This window comes from Pinus tabuliformis, chromosome 5_2, assembly GCF_031772625.1.
Source record: "Pinus tabuliformis cultivar Carrire ecotype Pingquan chromosome 5_2, CPIR1, whole genome shotgun sequence".
NCBI lineage: Eukaryota > Viridiplantae > Streptophyta > Pinopsida > Pinales > Pinaceae > Pinus > Pinus tabuliformis.
In genome coordinates, this window is record NC_142306.1 from 1,061,762,011 (window position 1) to 1,061,782,522 (window position 20,512).

Consider the following 20,512-nt stretch of genomic DNA (forward strand, 5'->3'; position numbering starts at 1 on the left):
CATTAGGGCAAGTGTGTCACCTTGGGGTGCACCAGTGTTGTTTGTGAAAAAGAAGGATGGTACTATCAGATTATGCGTTGATTACATGGAGTTGAACAAGGTGACGATCAAGAACAAGTATCCTCTGTCGCGAATTGATGAATTGTTTGATCAGTTGAAGGGAGTAACAATGTTCTTAAAGATTGACTTGAGATTAGGATATCATCATGTACGCATCAAAGAAGAAGACATCTAAAAAACCACATTTCAGACCAACTATGGGAATTATGAGTTTGTTGTGGTTCCTTTTGGTTTGACTAATGCTCCGACTACTTTCATGTGTTTGATGAGTAGTGCGTTCCATCCTTATTTGGACAAGTTTGCGATAGTATTCATCGATGATATATTAATATATTCTAAAAATTAGGAAGATCATGCAGAACACCTGGCAACAATGTTAAGAATGCTGAGGGAGCATCAATTGTATTCCAAGCTTAGTAAGTGCAATTTCTTTCAAAAAAAAAAGAAGTTTATTACTTGGGGCTCATTATTTCCAAGGAAGGTATAGCAACGAATCTGAAAAATATTAGAGCTATTATGGAGTGGGTAACACCTAGGAATGTGGATGAGGTCAGATCATTCATGGGACTAGCAGGTTATTACAAGAGGTTCACCAGGAACTTCTCACATATTTCCTATCCTATTACATCATTATAGAGAAAAGTAAAGAAGTTTGAATGGACAGAGGAATGTGCAACCAGTTTTGAGCGGTTGAAGCATTTGTTTACAAACGCTCCGATCTTGAAGATTGTAGATCCAGATAAAGAGTTTGTAGTATGTACAAATGTTTGCAAGAGTGGACTTAGTGGAGCTCTGATGCAATAAGGATAGGTAGTATGCTATGAGTCAAGGAAGTTGAATGAGCACGAGTATAACTATGTGACTCATGATCTTGAGTTGGCAACGATCATTCATGCATTGAAGATGTGGTGACATTATCTTCTTGGCAAGAGATTTATTCTGATGAGTAATATAATGGGTTGAGGTTCTTGTTTGACGAACCTAGTCTGAATGCTAGGAAATCTAGATGGTTGGCTACTCTCAGTGAGTTTGACTTCGAGATCAGGTACATTAAGGGTAAAGGAATAGGTCGCAGATGCTCTTAGTAGAAGAGTACAAGTAAATCACATTACAACAATGAGTTCTTATGGGACAAACTTGCAGGAGAGGATCTTGCAAGCAGGGTGACAGGATGACAAGTACCAGCAACTTAAGCGCAGGTTACAACAACATGGTACAGGTAATAGGGATGAGGAGTATCATCTCACAGCATGTGGCTTGGTTAGATTCAGGAACTTGATTTATGTTCCAGATGACAGTGAGCTCAAGAAGCTTATCTTGAGAGAATTTAATGTTAAGATGTATTTAGGTTACCCAAGATATCAAAAGATATTGACAACAATTAAGAAATTCTATCATTGGCCAAACTTGAAGAAATAGATGACTGAGTTTGTTGCGAGATGTTTGGATTGTCAGTAAGTAAAAGTAGAGTTTAAGCAACCAAGTGGTCTATTACAATTGATTTCAATTCTAGAGTGGAAATGGGAGGTCATTTCCATGGACTTCATTACAAGTTTGTCGAGGACATCGAAGCAACATGACTCCATTATGGTTGTGGTTGATAGGTTGACCAAGGTAGCTCATTTCATTGCAGTTAAGTCTACGAATTCAGCTAGTGAGGTAGCTCAGATTTTCATCAGGGAGATAGTGAGATTGCATGGTGTTCCTAAGAAGATTGTATCCGACAGAGATGCCAAGTTCACTTCCAGGTTTTGGAAAGAGTTGTTTGCAAGTTTGGGGACAAAGTTAGCTTTCAGTACAACTTATCATCCACAGATAGATGGACAAACAAAGAGGGTTAACATGATTCTTGAGGACATGTTGAGGATGTATGTTATGCTTCAATAGTGGGAGTGGGAAGAGTATCTTCCATTGGTGGAGTTTTCATATAATAATGGGTATCAAGAGTCCTTGAAGATGAGCCTGTTTGAACCACTTTATGTACATAGTTGTAATACTCCTATCAGTTGGAGTGATCCAGTGAACATGGTATTGATTGGACTAGACATGTTGGTAGAGATGGAATAGGAAATGTAAGTTATTAAGAGGAATTTGAAGGCATCACATGACATGCAGAAAAGTTATGTAGATCAACACAAGGCATTTACGGAATTTCAAGTTGGGGAACATGTGTACTTGCACATCAAGCCCAAGAGGAGCTCCTTGAATATTGGGTCACGTGCCAAGATGACACTGCGATATTGTGGGCCTTTTGAGATCCTTGAGAGAATTGGACCAATGGCCTACCAACTTGCATTGCCTCCGACAGTGAAAGTCCACGATGTTTTCGATGTTTCATTCGTTAAGAAATATGCCCAGGATGTTGATAATGTGATCGACTAATCTGTATTGCAAGTGGGACCAGAGGGAGAATTTTATATAGAACCTCAATGCATATTGTAGTGGAAATAACTCATGCTCCGAAATAGAGCAATCAAGTAGGTTAAAGTGCAGTGGAAGCACTTTAGGCCCGATGAAGCTACATGGGAGATGGTTGATCAAATGCGGGCTATGTATCCTTCTTTATTCACCAGTAGAGTAGATGTATTCTGGTAAATGTGTTTGATGTTGTGTTGGTTATATGTATAGGCATATGTATGATGTATATACTGCATTGAGTTGTGTTATAAAGCTCCAATAAGCGGTATGGTGTTCATGTTATGATGGTCATATGATATGATGTAAATGATGCATCGAGCTATGTTATAAAGCTTGATGGGCAACATGTGTTTTGTTGGCTAATAAGTGCCATTGAACACTAAGGACAATGTTCCCCTAAGGGGGAGGGGTTTGTAACAACCCTGGTTGATTTTCCATGTAAAAAATATAAGACCAAGGTCATGGGACACATATTCCAAGTTGAATGTTAGGCCAAATATAGTGATAGGTATAATTGATGTTTAATTAATGGATATGGAAATTGGCAAAGACAAAGTGGAAAAAAATTGACATTTATTTATGAAATAAAGGGACATAGGAGAAAATGAAAATGAAGAGACACATATTTGCATGAGAGGGAAATTGAAGGAAAATGAAGAAAATAGAGGCCTCAATGATAATAGGCTTATGAGGATCAATTTACAACTTTTGTCAATTCAGTTTTGGAGCTCTCTTCTATTCTCCCATTCTCTCACACACTTGTACACTTAGAGCATTCTTGTAGCACTCTAATATTCACTTGGATTTGGAGAAAGAAGACAAAGGAAAGTAGGAAAGCGTAAGGGAATGGGTGGATTGGCAACTACAACTGGAATGCTTTACAGGTAACAGGTTGCATGTGTGATTTCCTTGCTGATTTATGGATGCATGGTATATGCATGTGATTGTCTGGCTATGTTTTGTCATTGGCATGGAGAATTTTCTAGATTGACAGTGGTTTTAGCCTAGCCTTGCCTTGCCATTTCCTGGATAGCTAAGGTGTTGCGACTTTTTTCCACTTGATTATTTTCTGATTGATGCTCTTAATTCCTTATGACTATGGGTTGGAACAAATGCTCTGAAAGCCCTGGAATAGCTTGGGTTGAGATACTAGTCTTGGAGATTAGGTTGGGACAAACACTCTGGAGCCCTTGGTGGGTTGAGTTACTAGTCCCTAGAGTTGAGTTGGACAAACGCTCTAGAGCCCTGGAGCCCCGGAATGTTGTGGGTTGAGTTACTAGTTTTTTTAGCCCTGGACAACTTGGGTAGAGACTGTTTTGGTCTGTATTAGAGATGTCTAGCTGTGAGGTGGAATCAATGTGGTTAAGGGTTGAGATGGTTTGGCCTCTGGAAGCCCTAGTTTGTTTTTGTTTTGGTTTATTCCATGAGATCCCACATTCATGCCTGGAATATGTTGTAGGGGTGATTGGCTGAAAGAGAGATTTGGTTCAACCCAATTTATGGTTGGGTTGTAAGTGGAAGTTCCTGACGTGGTTGGTATTTGCCTATGTTAATATGAGACATTTCCTTATTATGATCTCTTAACATTTGTAGTATTATATTGGTGATATTATGGCTAAGTTTTCATGGTTTCTATGCTGATTATTTTTTGGTGATATGTTGGTTATATGATGTTTATCATCTATGACTCTTGTTATGATTCATTTAGTTATTGATTGATTGCTGAATGTATGTACTAATAAGTGTTGTTGCAACTATGTCGAGAGGGCATAGAGCCTTCTTGGTTATTCTTAGATGAATCTTAGACTCTCATGATCAAATATGCATTCATGACCCGTAGCTTCTATGTTTGCCATGTGTGTTTGATGAGATGTCTTGTGTGTTCTACGCAATCTAGGTTAAGTTCCTGATTTGAGTTTGAATGTTTAACCTTGTCTTCATGTCAATAATGCTTCTGGAAGGTCTCAGACACTTCTGGGCAGTGGTCTGGAGGCTGGCCTGGAATTGTGGCTTGGGACTGCACCCTTTGAACTAGAGATTTTGGGTTATAACCACATGGAAGCAATGCCATGCGTGCGGTTGGGGCTTAAGATATGAGAAAAGGAGCCCCACCTGGGGTGGTCCTTTGGTCCCTAAGTGTCATGTAGCCTTGAGTGATGTTTGTGAGAAGTTGGTTGTCGGCCCCACTTTCATAATTGAAGCTTGGAGGTCGGGCCATGCCATGTTATAATAACTCTTCATCTCATGTTTACCTTGGTAGTGCGGTGAACTTGGGTAAATGTGGGAGGGGTGGTCACATTTTCGGTTGAATTTGCCCGGAATCTGATAAGGACTTGTTGGAATCATAAGATTGAATTGTGAACTCTCCACAATCCAAGTGTCCTTGGGGTTTTGTAGGGTAGTGAATCCATATATCTAGTCAAAAAAAAAATTTAAACAACAAAACATCAAGATTTCACTGAATTCCAGCAAGAAATTCCAAAACATATAATAATTAAACAAAACCTCCAAAAGTATAACATATAGACTGCGACATAATATATACGTAGTTTACATTGAAATATGCCATAGTTTATATGTTATATGTTTTGGAGGGTTTTTTTTTTTTTGCTCAGAATCTGGTAGGGATTTGTTGGAATCACAAGATTAAAGTGTGAACTCTCCACAATTCAAGTGCTTCACGGTTTTCTAGGGCTTTGAATCCATATATGTAGTAAAAAACATATTTTAAACTATAAATCATCAATGTTTCACTAAAAAAATGTTTTGCCAATCCTAGCCAAAAATTCCAAAATGTATAATAGTTAGACAACGCTAAATATTACATAAACACGTGAAAATAAAAAAAGAGTCTTATATTTAAAACATTTTATTAGAGTGTTACTAAAAATGAGCAAACATCCATCTTAACTTCAGATCTACCAAGAGTCGAGAAGAATTAAATCTCTCAAGGTGCAAAGATTTTTTCAAACTTTATAGTCCTAAAGAGGTTTACATAAGAGAGATTTGATTCTTTTTGGGGCTTGTTACATCCAAAGTTATGGATCTATGCTACTTTTTAAAAATCTCTACTAGATTTTGACAGAATTAACTTGAAAAAAATACATAAAAAACCATTTTATATATTAATTAAACTACACTAGAAAATACTACATTATTCAAATTTTTGTTTTTGTTTTTTGTTTTTTGAGTATTGAGATTATCACACTTAACCTTTAGCTTGAGAAACCCCGACCCAGGGCATCTAACATAGTATTTGAGAAACCGCTTTTATTGTACACATATACTTTCTGGCGGTGAATTCCTCAAAATGTCCTCCAAGACAATCTGTAAATGCTGCTTTTTATATCAACTTAATATAATCCATTCTGATTTTTTTCTCTGAAAAAAAAATACTTTCTGGCGGTGAATTCCTCAATTTTTCCCGTCTGATCTGTAAAGGATTTCGAATTTCAGAGAGCTGAAACATCGACTGTCAGCACTCGGCTCGGGGTTATTGTAATTAAATTTTCTTACAAACGAGCGGACTGATCGGCTTCGATTTAGGCGATTTTGGGTTAGGGCCTTTTTCTCCTTTCTTTCTTTCTTTTAATTTCTGGTTATTGTTGCATCAATAAGTGTATTGAATCGATGTTTAATTCGAGAAATCTAAAATAATATGATTGAATTGGGTATTCGGTTGGATTACCCCAGCTGGAAATATGAAATTGTAGACGCTACTAGGGTTTGATGCGCAGTGGTTGTTTTATGTGGTTTTCAAATGGTATTTTGTGGGGATTTTGTTTTGACTTATTTTTACGGGAATGTCTGTCTGGCTAGGGTTGAATTATAGGCCGGATTTATGTGAAAAAAGTAACAATTGAAATGTTTGTCAGTAGCAGGGGGTACTAGGTAGTAGATTATGGGAGAAACCTAGATCTTCTGTAGAAAGGAAGTCTTGATAACCTTTTTTTTAAGGTATCTGATTTTGAAATACTGGGGCTGTGGTTCACTGCTGAGGTGGGCGGACTGTTAAGCCGTCCAACAGGGTTCCGATCTCGCTGTGGTCTATCCCACCCGAATGGCAGGTCTCAAAAAGAGACAAGGCCGGGCAAGGCAGATTTCAAAAATGGCCAATTGCCATTTGTACCCGATGTCGTCCAAGCCACATGAAGTCTACGTTATGTGGTGCAGCCCTTAACATCGATGGATGTTTCCCGAAAGAAGTTTGAAAAAAATTCAGGGATTGTTGTATACGTTTGACATGGTTTTGGGCCATCTCTCATGATGTTGGAGCTGGTGCCAGCGCACAGATATTAGACTTAGTGCCTGCGTATTGATAGGATGTCCATTCCAGTAATTTCTTATTGTTTCTAGAGAGGGGTTGTGCGAATGGCAGCATTCGACACAATCACTGTTTTTAGTTGAGTAAAAGACCTAAAATTTTCTTAGCTCCTTAATCCTTAAGCGAAGAACGTCAGAGTGACAGGCCTTGCTGAGTTAAATTTCGGCAGAACTTGCAAAGTTTTAGTAAATATCCGAGTTATTTTGGAGTTATAGAGCTCAGCTTTAATCAGTGTAGCTGAGTTATGCAAAGTTATATATTCTTAAAAAGCTAAGCACTGCATAGTTTTGAGCCACGTTACCCAGTACAGGTCAGTGACATTGAATAATGTCACGCGTATTCTGAACTACAAAATTTTATATAAGGTTGATTTAGATTTATATTTTTATTCCGCCTCTCTTCCAACCAGAGAGGCCGCTTTATATATATTCAATTTAATGATTGGTTACTTGGTAACGGGCTTTGCTCATATGTCAATTGATTATTCAAACATCCCGTCATTTAATGCCATAACACGTGTTATTAAATGTAGCCTGGAGTGTTGGAGTCATGGGACATTGAAGAGATAGTGAATATTGTGTCCTAGGACATTGAAGAAATAATGAATGTTGTGTCATAGGACATTGAAGAAATAATGATTATGTTGTGTCCTGATATGTGGTTGCGTGCCATCAGTGAAAGAAGGCACTAGTTTTTCATGCCCTGGGTCGGGGTTTCTCAAGTAAATAAAATATTAAATTAACTAGAAAGAAAGGAAATATAAAGATCACCGAAACTTATGGCTTCGCTTGGAGGGTTGAGGGCATTCGACAGCTTTTATTGTACCCATATACTTTCTGGCGGTGGACTGAGAGGAAAATAGTATTTAAGTTCCCCGGATTCCTCATCTTCCCTGAATTTTTCCCGTCTGATCTGTAAAGGATTTCGAATTTCAGAGAGCTGAAGCATCGACTGTCAGCACTCGGCTCGGGGTTATTGTAATTAAGGTTTCTTACAAACGAGCGGACTGATCGGCTTCGATTTAGGCGATTTTGGATTAGGGCCTTTTTCTCCTTTCTTTTTTAAAATTTTTTTTGTAGTCTCTTGTTATTGTTGCATCAATAACTGTATTGAATCGATGTTTAATTCGAGAAATCTAAAATAATATGATTGAATTGGGTATTCGGTTGGATTACCCCAGCTGGGAATATGAAATTGTAGTCGCTACTAGGGTTTGATGCGCAGTGGTTGTTTTATGTGGTTTTCAAATGGTATTTTGTTGGGATTTTGTTAGGAATATTCATTAGATTTGGATCTAGATTTAAATTTTAGCTGCTGAAAGGAATACAAAGATAATTAATGCTTCTTTGCGAATGTTTCTGTCAGGATTTGTTGGAGAAGATACTTGCCAAAGAAATGGAAGAATGCTGTGCTATCTGTGCTGAACCACTGGAGTGGTTGGCATATGGGCCATGTGGCCACCGTGAAGTCTGCTCTACTTGCACCTCAAAGCTGCGGTTTATCCTTGATGACAAAAAATGTTGCATTTGTAGACAAGAATGTCCTAATGTTGTGATAACTAAGGTATATTGTCATTTTTGTTAAATTTAAAGCTCTGTACAATCTATGAATAAATGCAAAGGCTCTAATGCATTCTAGTGATTGCAATTCTATAAAATTTGCAATAAAATGTGACTTATATGGCATGTGAGCAGGCTCTAGGAGACTACACAAATGCAGTAGGGGATTTTAGTACCCTACCAGCTCCAGCAAATGAGGGAAGAGTAGGCAACTATTGGTTTCATTTAGACACACAAGCGTATTTTGATGATGAGCAACATTACAAAATGATCAAAGCAATGTGCAGGTTGAGCTGCAGTGTTTGTGACAATACTTGTGGGGCTAAAGAGCCAAGGAAAGAGTTACCAAAGCGTGACCGAGAGTTTAAACATATAGATCAGTTGAGGGAGCACTTATTTGATGCACACAAGCTTTCTATGTGCACCTTATGCCTGGAAGGCCGAGAGGTGAGCATGATTCTGTTTTTTAAAACTTTATTGCTATTTCATAAAAAAACAATTTGGATGCAAGGAATTCCAGCCTTCTATTACTCAACTTCCACAGAACACGCTGCTGGATGAAGACTTTAGTGGTTTTGCTTTGATCCTCAATATTTACACAAGCACTATGAGACAGCAAGGGACACCAAGGCAAAGTTTGCACGTTTTACATCTTAATAATTTCTTGAATGTGGATTTCAGCATTTGAAATAGTAATTCTAGATTCTCTTATGTTGGTTGATTCTTATAGAGGGCTAGTCTGTATTGTCAAGTCACCAATTCTTTTTTAGTTTATTATTTGAATGGATAATACAGCATCAAAATCTGTAATTCTAGTTCATCCAATTTTTGTTAGTTGTAAAAGATCTGATCTTTCTAGTGACAATGCTTATCTCAGAGAGCAAGTATTATACCTAAACTTGGAAGACACAAAACTTACATTCATTTAGAAATATCCTAAGATAACATACACAATGGAATTTGTATTGTTATGTAATTTCTTGTAATTCTATACAAACTAATGACCAACTTAGTTGGAATCAAGTCAGTATTTGTGCACACAGGCTATATGCCCAGTTTTTGGTTTGATACAAACTAACAGCCAACTTGGTGTGCTGCTTTTTTCAAATCAGGTATTTATTTGTGAACAGAAGCTTTATACACAGTCGCAGCTAGACCGACATTTATCTAGAGGAGACTCTGAAGTGGATGGCAGTGAGACAGAAAGGGGAGGTTTCATGGGTCATCCAATTTGTGACTTTTGCAGGAAACAATTTTATGGAGATACTGAACTTAAAATGCACATGTCAAGAGATCATTATAATTCTGGACAGAACTCTGATCCATTACCTTCATTGCTTTCCTCTGACATGGTAGTAAGTTCTTCCACAAGTGCTGTATCAACTGATCCTCCCAGGTATCTCACTGCAGCGAGGAGGGGAGAACTCACTGCAGTGAGGAGGGGAGCACTTAACTCGAGGGGAGCACTTAACTCCCTTCTTGAAGAATCTGCCTTTCCTCCCCTTCCCGGGGCACCAGAAACTGATCCTCCCAGGTATCCCACTGCAGTGAGTAGGAGAGCACTTGCAACTGCTGAGGATTTTAGTTCTGGACAGAGCTCTGATCCATTACCTTCATTGCTTTCCTCTAACATGGTAGCAAGTTCTTCCAGAAGTACTGTATCAACTGATCCTCCCAGGTATCTCACTGCAGTGATGAGGAAATCTGCCTTTACTCCCCTTCCCGGGGCATCAGAAACTGATCCTCCCAGGCATCCCACTGCAGTGAGTAAGAGAGCACCTAACTCCCCTCTTGAAGAATCTGCCTTTCCTCCCCTTCCTGTGGCATCAGGAAATGTTTCACATAAATCTATGAAAAAAGGAAAGAGATCAGTTAAGTCTACGGCTGCACTTGTACATGGTGGTCAAGGAAACATAAGGGTTCTTAATGCAGCAGAGTCAAGACAAAATCTTGGCCCAGGCCAGACGAGGAAATCTGCCTTTCGTCCCCTTCCCGGGGCATCAGAAACTGATCCTCCCAGGTATCCCACTGCAGTGAGTAGGAGAGCACTTAACTCCCCTCTTGAAGAATCTGCCTTTCCTCCCCTTCCTATGGCATCAGGAAATGTTTCACATAAATCTATGAACAAAGGAAAGAGATCAGTTAAGTCTATGGCTGCACTTGTACGTGGTGGTCAAGGAAACATAAGTGTTCTTAATGCAGCAGAGTCAAGACAAAATCTTGGCCCAGGCCAGACGAGGAAATCTGCCTTTCGTCCCCTTCCCGCGGCATCAGAAACTCATCCTCCCAGGTATCCCACTGCAGTGAGTAGGAGAGCACTTAACTCCCCTCTTGAAGAATCTGCCTTTCCTCCCCTTCCTGTGGCATCAGGAAATGTTTCACATAAATCTATGAACAAAGGAAAGAGATCAGTTAAGTCTATGGCTGCACTTGTACGTGGTGGTCAAGGAAACATAAGTGTTCTTAATGCAGCAGAGTCAAGACAAAATCTTGGCCCAGGCCAGACGAGGAAATATGCCTTTCGTCCCCTTCCCGGGGCATCAGAAACTGATCCTCCCAGGTATCCCACTGCAGTGAGTAGGAGAGCACTTAACTCCCCTCTTGAAGAATCTGCCTTTCCTCCCCTTCCTGTGGCATCAGGAAATGCTTCACATAAATCTAGGAACAAAGGAAAGAGATCAGTTAAGTCTATGGCTGCACTTGTACGTGGTGGTCAAGGAAACATAAGGGTTCTTAATGCAGCAGAATCAAGACAAAATCTTGGCCCAGGGCAGCTTTCTTCCTTGTACCCTGTGAATTCATCCTCAAATCAGACAAATGGCAGCAGAAATATGAACTATTCTAGTAGGTCTACTGTGGCTGCAGTTGTACGTGGTGGTCAAGGTAACACAAGGGTTCTTAATGCAGCAGAATCAAGAAACAGTTTTGGTCCAGGACAACTTTCTTCCTTGTATCCTGTGAATTCATCCTTGAATCAGACAAATGGCAACATAAATATGAACTATTCTAGTCGGCCTACTGTTGTTAATGCTCAAGAACCAGTGCTTAATTCAAACGAGTTTCCTCCTATTTTAGGAAGACATCATGTTTCTGCTACTTCTGCAACTGAAAACCAAGGCCAGGCAAGCAATGCACCTTTGCTTAGTATTGAGGAAGTGCGTGCTGCAAACAAAGAATTAATTGAAAGTATTCGATCAGGTTTGGGAGGCAATGAGCAACAATTTGCAGCATTTAAAGATGTCTCTGCTCGGTTTCGAAATGGGGATATTGGTGCTCGAAAATATTATTCACATATATCAAAGCTGGGTTTGTCACATCTTGTACCTCGGCTGGCAAGGTTATGCCCTGACCAAGACAAGGGAAGAAAACTGCTAGAGGCTCATGAAGCTGGGATAAAGAAGAATTCACAGCTTGCTGTAAATCAAATTATAAATCAGACTGGGGGAATATCTATTGGATCAGGTAGCGTCGACAATCATAGAAAGGGAAAGACAGTTGATGTAGGTTCCAGCAAAGATGTAACATCCAGTTCAAATGCGGGCTTTGGTTGTTCTCTGGGAAAACCATCGGAGGAGGTGGAGGTACTATCCAAGGATGGGTACCAAACTGCAAAGGGAAAAGCTAAGCCACGGGAAACACCAGTTTTGAATGGAATGTCTGGAACAAGTGGATCGTCCTCAGAAGAGCCAGCTGATCACTATCGGAGGCCCCCTCCTTTATCTGACATTCTTAATGTATATCTTGGTGAAAAGTGGACATGTAATGCATGCTCACGTTTGAACAAGCAAGACAGCTTACTTTGTCTTGTCTGTGGGACAGAAAGGCCTGATGGCAGATTTATGAAGGAAGCAAGCTATGGACGGAAAGGAAAACAGAAAAAGAAAGCTTCTAAGGCTTAACGAGGTAATTTAGATGATAGCTTGGCAAGTACTGACAGTAATCAAAGTTCATCTGGCGGTAGTGTTTGGGGAAATGGTGGTGGGCAGAGACTCGTATCTATTTCCCAAAGATAGTCTATTGCAAACTCAGTCGACAATTCAAGAAGATGGGGTTTTCGTAAAACACAAGATGTTTATTTTTGCTGGGATGCATGGAGGATTTTTGTTGTCCTGCTGATTTATGGGTTGCAAAATAAATAGCGTCTCGGTCAAGTTGCTTCTTTATAAAAAGATGGATAAGATAATTGACGGAACCCAGAAGTTATCAGCAAAATGTAGAATTTTACTGGATTTTACTTTGTGGGTTTTTTAGCAATCTTGTTGGATAACAATAATTGGTTTGGCTAGTTTTGAGCAAGAAACATGTTTCGTGATGGCATGTTGCCTGGTCATTTTCTCTATGGGATCCGAGAGATGGCAATTCCGTGCTTTCTTCTTTGTTATTCTGGCAATATCGTGGTTGCTCATAATGCATTAAACTGTTGCTATATTCATTCCAAATACGTGCAAATTCTGCCTAATGGAATTCAATATAGTTTGACTGATAGCAAAAGTATGCAAAAAAATGGACTATTTAGATGCAGACTGTATTATGGGGAGAGTAAACATTTCCATAATTGGTTGTGAATGGGACTGTATGTTTATTTTGTTTTGCCTATGGTTGATTATCTTAATTACGCCGAAGGCGTTCTTTTAATGGGACTTCCTTTGGTAATCTTTGGCAAGAGCTAACCAGCCTGCTATCTTTTAATGGGACTTCCTTTGGTAATCTTTGGCAAGAGCTAACCAGCCTGCTATCGGGCCTTTAATGCACCCGATAGCGGGCTCACCATACATACATGCCCATGCCATCCATCGTCTCTCCGGGAGCTCGACGGGAAGGCCCCATAGCGGGCTCACCCTACATACATGCCCATGCCATCCATCGTTTCTCCGGGAGCTCGACGGCAACTTTTTCCGGGAACGGGTGACCCACCACCTCCGAGCTGGCACCCACTGTGCTAGCGCATTTTCAAACCAATGCCTGGCATTTTCAAACGATCCCTCCTGCCAAACATTCATTTGCTCCATTTTCACTCCCAGAACAGGTCCTCTGCAACCCTCTCGAGCATTCATTTCTCCTGCTCACGGTGCTGATGAGATTAATTTCCTTCTTTAGCTAAAGAAGTTAGTCATTATTTGATCACTGGTTTCAGCTTCTTTTGTTGTTTGAACTTTATATTCAGTGTGGCGTTATGGGGTTCAGATGAAAATTGAAATTGAAGTCAACTGATTCATCTGTCCTCTTCCATATTTTCATATCAGTGTGCTTTCCTGTATGTGCCTTTCGATCTCATGCCAGATGAAAATTGAAATTGAAGTCAACTGATTCATCTGTCCTCTTCCATATTTTCATATCAGTGTGCTTTCCTGTATGTGCCTTTCAGATCCATGAGATCGAATCCGTTTGAATCGGTTTGTTTTGTGAAGCCAGTAAAGATTTTATTGTGAATAATCCATCACATTGTGAAACAGTTATCATATTATTGTGAATATGGAGTTTCTGATTCTTCAACACTGTTCCAATATTTTATTTAAGGTAGAACTTGTAGAATTTCAAAAAAAATTGGAGACTGATCAGAGTCAGGTTAAACAATTTACTTGATTTTTATTAATCAAATTACTAAATATTTCCAAATTTTACAATCCAGTTAAATTCAACTCCACCATGAAGACTTTAACATGAACACAATTCACTTTCAGAAAAGCCATTGACAATGTTTGCATTGCATGAACCCAAAAGCCTTTTAAATTGTGAAAGGCCACCATGGACAATGTTTGCATTGCATGAACCCAAAAGCCCTTTAAATTTTGAAATGTTGATATCATGAAGGCAATGTCTTCAATCGTAACTCTGTAAAATTTATCCCTAACAGTTTTTGCTATATAAACATCGAATCGATGATACTCACGCTTTATAAAATGGATTGAATCTTGATCAGTCGAGGACAGCTTTTGGGGTTTGAAAAAGGCATGTCGGACGAGAGAAGAAGAATTTGATACCAGGTCGAAGGGATATTAGGGTTTGGAGAAATGGTCTTGTTATGGGAATCCATTTGAATAAATAGGACCTATTTTGGTAGTACAAATTAAGATAGAATCTCAGCGCCTATGTGAGTCAGGATGTGGGCTCAAGCAACATAATATAATCAAACAACTTTATTCATCATACTGCAAACAAATTGGCAGTAGTATGGAGTAATTATGAAATGTGGCCCTTTGTTTATAATATTTCTGTCATGCTAGAGGCTTCCTCCCAGTGTTGTCTCATAATAAAAAATTATAATGTATCCCTGAATATTCTAGTCTTTTCATGTCTTGCCCAAAGGACTGCTTGCTCTTTATGTATGTTTTTTTTTCAGCGAGGATGATATGACATGAAAGGTTCTGACTAAGAAACCGAAAAACATATAGATACTATATATTCCGTGCTTCTGTCTCTAAGGCACTCCTTTAGGATTTTTCTAAACTGCAATCTTTGTTGATATTTTCACCTTGCTTTTGTGAGCTCTATTTGAAACAGTTGTCAGGACTCAGGTGTATATTTAAAATGTAGTTGTGAGATGCGTATTTTAAATGTCGGCATTAACTAAACTTTTTCATTAATAATAGTCATGAGCTGTAATCACTGTTTAGTTTGGGTTTTGGTTTTATGTTTGAGAGTGATGGATGCATTTTCGTAAAAAAGAATGTCCGGTGTAAAGGGGTTTCTGTCTGTAATGTAAAGGTTAATTACGTAGGACTTAGATTTTGAAATTTTGATTTTTTTAAAGTGATTTCTTTACTCTAATGTTTTTCCACCACCTTTAGTAGAAAATGGTAAGAGGAATGGAGAAATATTACCTTTTAGGAAGGATTGAGGAAAGAGTTCTGTTTTTGCATTGCCTCTAGTAGAAAATGGTAAGAGGAAGGGGAAATATTACTTTTAGAAAGGATAGAGGAAAGAGTATTGGAAGGTTTAATAATATTTTTCAAAAATTAATTTCATGGGTTTCTTTAATGGTTAATATTTTAATTTATTTGATAATCTTTATTGGGTATTTATATTTTTATGTGAAGGAGTTTCAAAACTATATTTAGTTGATATTTGCTGGCATAATTTATAATTTATAGTGTATGTTGTAACTATTTATCAAATTAGAAATTTTTCCATATATATATATATATATATCTTTGTATTGTTTTCTCATGTCTTTTTAGCTCATAGATATTTAAAGTAATATATATTGGGATTCATTGTTGTTAAAAAGATGACTTAAACCTATTACATACAAATGTTTGACTGTCAGAAATATATTTTATAGATGAGTTGTAATTCTCTTGATCAAATAACATAGCATTTTAAGAATGTAAGAGTGAATTATGTCTATTTTCATTTGTAGGAAAGACCATTCTTTAGAAAAACCCAGGATATAAAAATTTCTTCTTGAACATCATAGTCTCAAAATTATATTCTTATATTGGTTAATCTTTGATGTCATATATTAGTGAACATTCTCATTAGTTGAAAAAAAGCTACCAGGATGAGCTAAACTATTTTGAGAGATAAGAACGGAGAACAAAGTATTATAGTATAGTGAGTGGAATAAATTCATAATCTTTTAATAGACTATAAATTTATGATAAATTATTTTAAATAACTACTTGAATCATGTTAGAACTAGGAAAAAAATATTTAAAAAAGATTATAAAGTATTTTTTAGTTTAGATAGATAATACATCACTTGAAATAGAACATTTTGGATATATTTTTATCCATTTCAGTTTTTTTGATTTTTTTAATTGTCGTTAAAAAAACCAACCACCACAGATAGAAACATAATGCTAATGATTTTTTTATAAACCTATACCCAGGATTTAAGAACCTTATTATAATATAATTATCATATGCTAACAATATCTACAATATGATAGATAAATAAAATTTATAAATTTAAATGATATTTATATTACCAAATTAATTAATTTGTATTAGAGCATAGGCTTTGGAATAGATTCATACTATCTTTTATTAGACTATAAATTTATGATATATTATTTTAAATAATTACTTGTATCAGCTTAGAATTAAAAGATATATATTTAGAAAATATTATAAAGTAATTCTTAGTTTAAGTAGATAATACATCACTCAAAAAAAACATTTTGGATGTATTTTGCCCATTTCAAAATTTTTGATTTTTTTTTCATTAAAAAAACACGAACACTTAATAAAAATTCTATAAAATTATGCCAAAATTTAAGAACCTTAATAAAAAAACTATTAACATTGTGTAATATAATTTTATTGTTAAAATATAATATAATTATCATGTCTACAATATGGTAGATAGATTAAAATTATAAAATTATTATTAAAATTTAAATGATATTTATATTATCAAATTAATTAATTATTAAAAACTAATGAATATAGAAATTTTTATTTGGATAGTGATTATTCTTAACTTCAGAACTATACTATAATAAGGTTAAATTTTAGAGGGTAGTTATAAAAGTTTCCAATTACAAAATAGATTAGAGACAACTAATATATGATTAATATAAATATAGATTTTTTTTGGTAAAAGGGAAATTATTTTGGATTTCCTCCATTAAGGAAAAACATTATTATTAATGATATTTTGTAAATCAATATTAATATTTAAAGTTGATATTTATTTATTTTATAAAATATATAAATGACTTTTTAATATTTTACTATCTTTAAATTTATGTTTAGTTATATCAATAGTTTATCAATTTGAAGTTTTTTTTTTTTTATCGTTAAAACTATGCTACTTCTATTATTTACAAGAGAAAACAGTTACATTCAGGAATACATGTCGCCAGGGGCCAAGGCTGGTCCTCTGGATTGATAGTGCTCACAGAAAACTTCACTTTCAGGGGTCTTCTTATAGCTACTGAACGCCCACGCAGGGGCAACACCCTTTTGACCAGATACCCACGCAAGGGCGTCATGACTGAGACTAGTAACCCACGCAGGGGCTGTAATCTTTGGAGACACAGAAAAAGCAAAATTATGAATCCCGCGCAGGGGCCAAGGAGAGAAAGAGAGGTTCTTCAGCAGTATTCTTCGCGCGGGCGTAGTCGAGCATAGAGTAACAGAATTATGAGGCCAAACAGTGACATTTACAGCATAATTGAGCACTTGTATCAAGAGTAACAGTTCACAAAAAAAACCTGAGAGTTGTCTGAGGGCAGAAGCATGGTAGAGCCGGCTCCTATTCAACCGAATCCTCTTCCTCCGAGTCCTCTTCATAAATCCAGTACTCGCCTTCCGGTGGAGGTCCCCAATCAACCTTGGCTTTGCCTGAAGCTAGTGCTGGCTGAGACGAAGGTTGCACAGCGTTCGGTTCAGGTTGTGCCTCTGCCCTTTCCCCAGCAACTCTGGAACATTCAGCATGATGAATTTGGGCGTTGGGTAATCCTCCCACCTCCTTTTTCGGTTCCTCCAGGAATAGGACCGAAACATGAGCATTAATGTTGGAATGACATTGGGCACAACTGACAGTGAAGACCGCTGTTCCGAACGCAGGTAGCGGAGCAGAGCTTGAGTCCGGAGACCTGGTGTCCATGAATTGAGACGGCCGAATGGGGTGTGCATCTGCCGACTGGTGGCATAAACAACGACAGCAACATGGAGGCGGATTAGCAGCCAGGGGACGTGAAGAACCTTCCCTTCCAGTGCCTCGACGGCTAATGAGCCTCTGTCTTGGCGCCATTCCTTCCTTGAAGACCGATGAGCGTGACAGAGCCGTGGAGAGGGATATGAGGGGTGTGAATCCGCCCTTATCCTCCCTTGCTGCCCTGTATCCACCTCCAATTGCCAAGGAGAGCTCGTGAGCCAGCGCTTGAAGGCCTGACGGACTGAAGCCTGAATCCACAAATCGAGCCTGAACCATTGCAAAACATTCCCAATTCTTGGCATACTTAAGCTGCTCTGGTTTGCCTCGTTTTTGGAGTGCCATAACTCCCATCTGAAACCGTTAATGTCGCACAGAATCGGCAATGAATTGCCGTCCTTCCTCCCTTCAGCTCTCACGCTTGCCATCCAGGGCGGCAGAGAGCAGTTAATGCCTCTTCTGAACTTGAGACCACCCATGCTAAACAGCTGGCGAGCCATCCATATGCGGCGTGGCACCCGCATCCGGGTAGTTTATCAATTTGAAGTTAAAAAAATGAATAAGAAATATTATTTTCAGCTTGATAACATATAAATTAGAAATATAATTTAATTTAGCCAAAATATACCAATATAATTTAATTTAGAATAAAAAACTCTATTTTGTATTCAGAAAGAGAGTAGAATAATCCAAGAGAGTAGAATAATCTATCCACTCCTTGTAGCAAAGAGTAACTCCCTGATATAAATGCAAGACACCTAAAAATGTTATATGATAAAACTGGACACATTCAACAAGTATGAACAAGTAGATACATTAAGAGAATGGATAGAAATAATCTATTAATTGACACTCGCATTACAAAATTAAATTGAAAAGGGGAATGCATTTCTAGAACCAAGAAATTGAATCCTAAAATCATCTACCTTTTCTTAAATAGTAAATACAGTGCTAAGCACAAAAACCAATGTTATAATGACATAAAAATTGCAAAATGTAGACATGGACAATGGTTACTACAACATGAGTTGGATGATGGATTTCAAGAGAAGAACAAGTTTTGCTATCAAGAGACAGAGTATTTGCTTTTACGATTTGGTTGAATAGAGCTCTTATGCAGTGGAGAGTTGGTGAGTTGGTGAGACCGTGAATCTGTAAGCCACAATTAGCAGTGGGTGGATGCAAGGAATTAGAGCCTCTTGAATATCTCAAACACAAACTAAGACAGTGGAAGCACTAAAATTGTAGATAGTTTTCACAAATGAATTTCAAGTTAGGAGGGGGTCACCCATCCTTTCGAAATATTCTGGCGGGATGAAGTAACATGGCCAGTGGAAATTGAAATTCCCTAGGAACCTCGACAAACTTTGGAAGTTTGTTTGCACTGGGTGATATATGGTAGACAAGTCTAAGGGGAAATTGTATACCTAAAGTTGTGCAAAATCCTAGGTTTGTAATTCCTTCCAGATGCCTAGAGGACCATCGAAAGAGAATGAGGGATCACACTTTTATTTGTAAGTTCATTGGTCCCTGGCCTACAAAAAAAGAGTTGGAGTGATGGATTTAACATTGGAAACCAAAAGGAGAAATAGACCACCATTTGGGTCCTAAAGGTTTCTTCATGATAATCTTTTAAAATCTAGAAGACAAAGGCAGAATTTATGAAGGCGATCCTTATTTCTTCAACAATGCCGGACTTTACATAAGCCACTAGAAAGCATGCGTCAATCTAGACAAAGAGGAATTCAAAGCAATTCCGGTTTGGGTAAGGTTATATTCTTTGCCTGTGGACTTTTGGATTCCAGAAATTCTTGAAGGAATAGGGAATGCTTTAGGTTGTTTTGTAAAAGTTTCTGAAATAACCAAAAGGGGTAAAAATATGTCATATGCCTGTTTATGCATTTACATTAATATATCTCAACCGTTGTCGGAATCCATAGATTTAGATTATCAAGGAGAGATATGGTCACAACCCATAGATTATGAGCATGTCCCGTTTAGATGTAGATTATGCCATGAGCATGGACATTTGATAAGATACTACCCTTCGCAAAGACTACAACAAGAACCTAAGGAAAAAACAAGTAATGATGGCTTCACAAAGGTTCCTCAAAGGAGAAGAAAACATAGAAACAAAAACATGGACATCCCAAAAGAAATATAAGGAAATAATCCTTTTACAATACTAGACAATTCAAAACAAACAGATATCAATATGGAAGATAACAGTGTAGGAAATTTAGTGGAGAACAATAACTTAAAGAGAAAACTTGAAGAAGAGGAAAACCCGAAAGAGGAGTTTGACCTTTACTCTCTCCCAGGATTTGCAGAAGTCACCCCATTATTGTCACAAGATGAGAAAACTCTTTCAGAGGGAGAAAAAACATTGGCTTATGTGGTACATGACTATGCTCAAAAGGATCTGAATGTCCTATCCCTTGAAGCTTGTGAAACTTATTCAAAAGCCTATCTAGCCTGGAAAACAAAAAAGGCAGAATATGATTGAAGACCTAGTAGCACAATCTTTTCAAGGATTCAAAGATAAAG

The 20,512-nt window shown here is 37.7% G+C and overlaps 1 protein-coding gene across 5 annotated transcripts; it reads left to right on the forward strand.

Annotated features, from left to right (window-relative positions):
• Positions 1-5,789: 5,789 nt before the first annotated feature.
• Positions 5,790-12,742, forward strand: LOC149162900 (uncharacterized). Of its 5 annotated transcripts, XM_089437439.1 has the most exons (6): positions 5,822-6,034; positions 8,168-8,365; positions 8,497-8,808; positions 9,474-10,039; positions 10,382-10,437; positions 10,681-12,742. In XM_089437439.1, exons 2-6 carry the CDS (start codon positions 8,198-8,200, stop codon positions 12,258-12,260), a joined length of 2,682 nt encoding a protein of 893 aa, XP_089293565.1. In that variant the 5' UTR covers positions 5,822-6,034; positions 8,168-8,197; the 3' UTR covers positions 12,261-12,742. The 5 variants fall into 5 exon arrangements, with proteins under 5 accessions (XP_089293562.1, XP_089293565.1, XP_089293564.1 ...); XM_089437436.1 differs by adding an exon at positions 5,790-5,807 and having other exon boundaries at positions 5,935-6,034; positions 9,474-12,742; XM_089437438.1 differs by having other exon boundaries at positions 10,382-12,742.
• Positions 12,743-20,512: the final 7,770 nt, after the last annotated feature.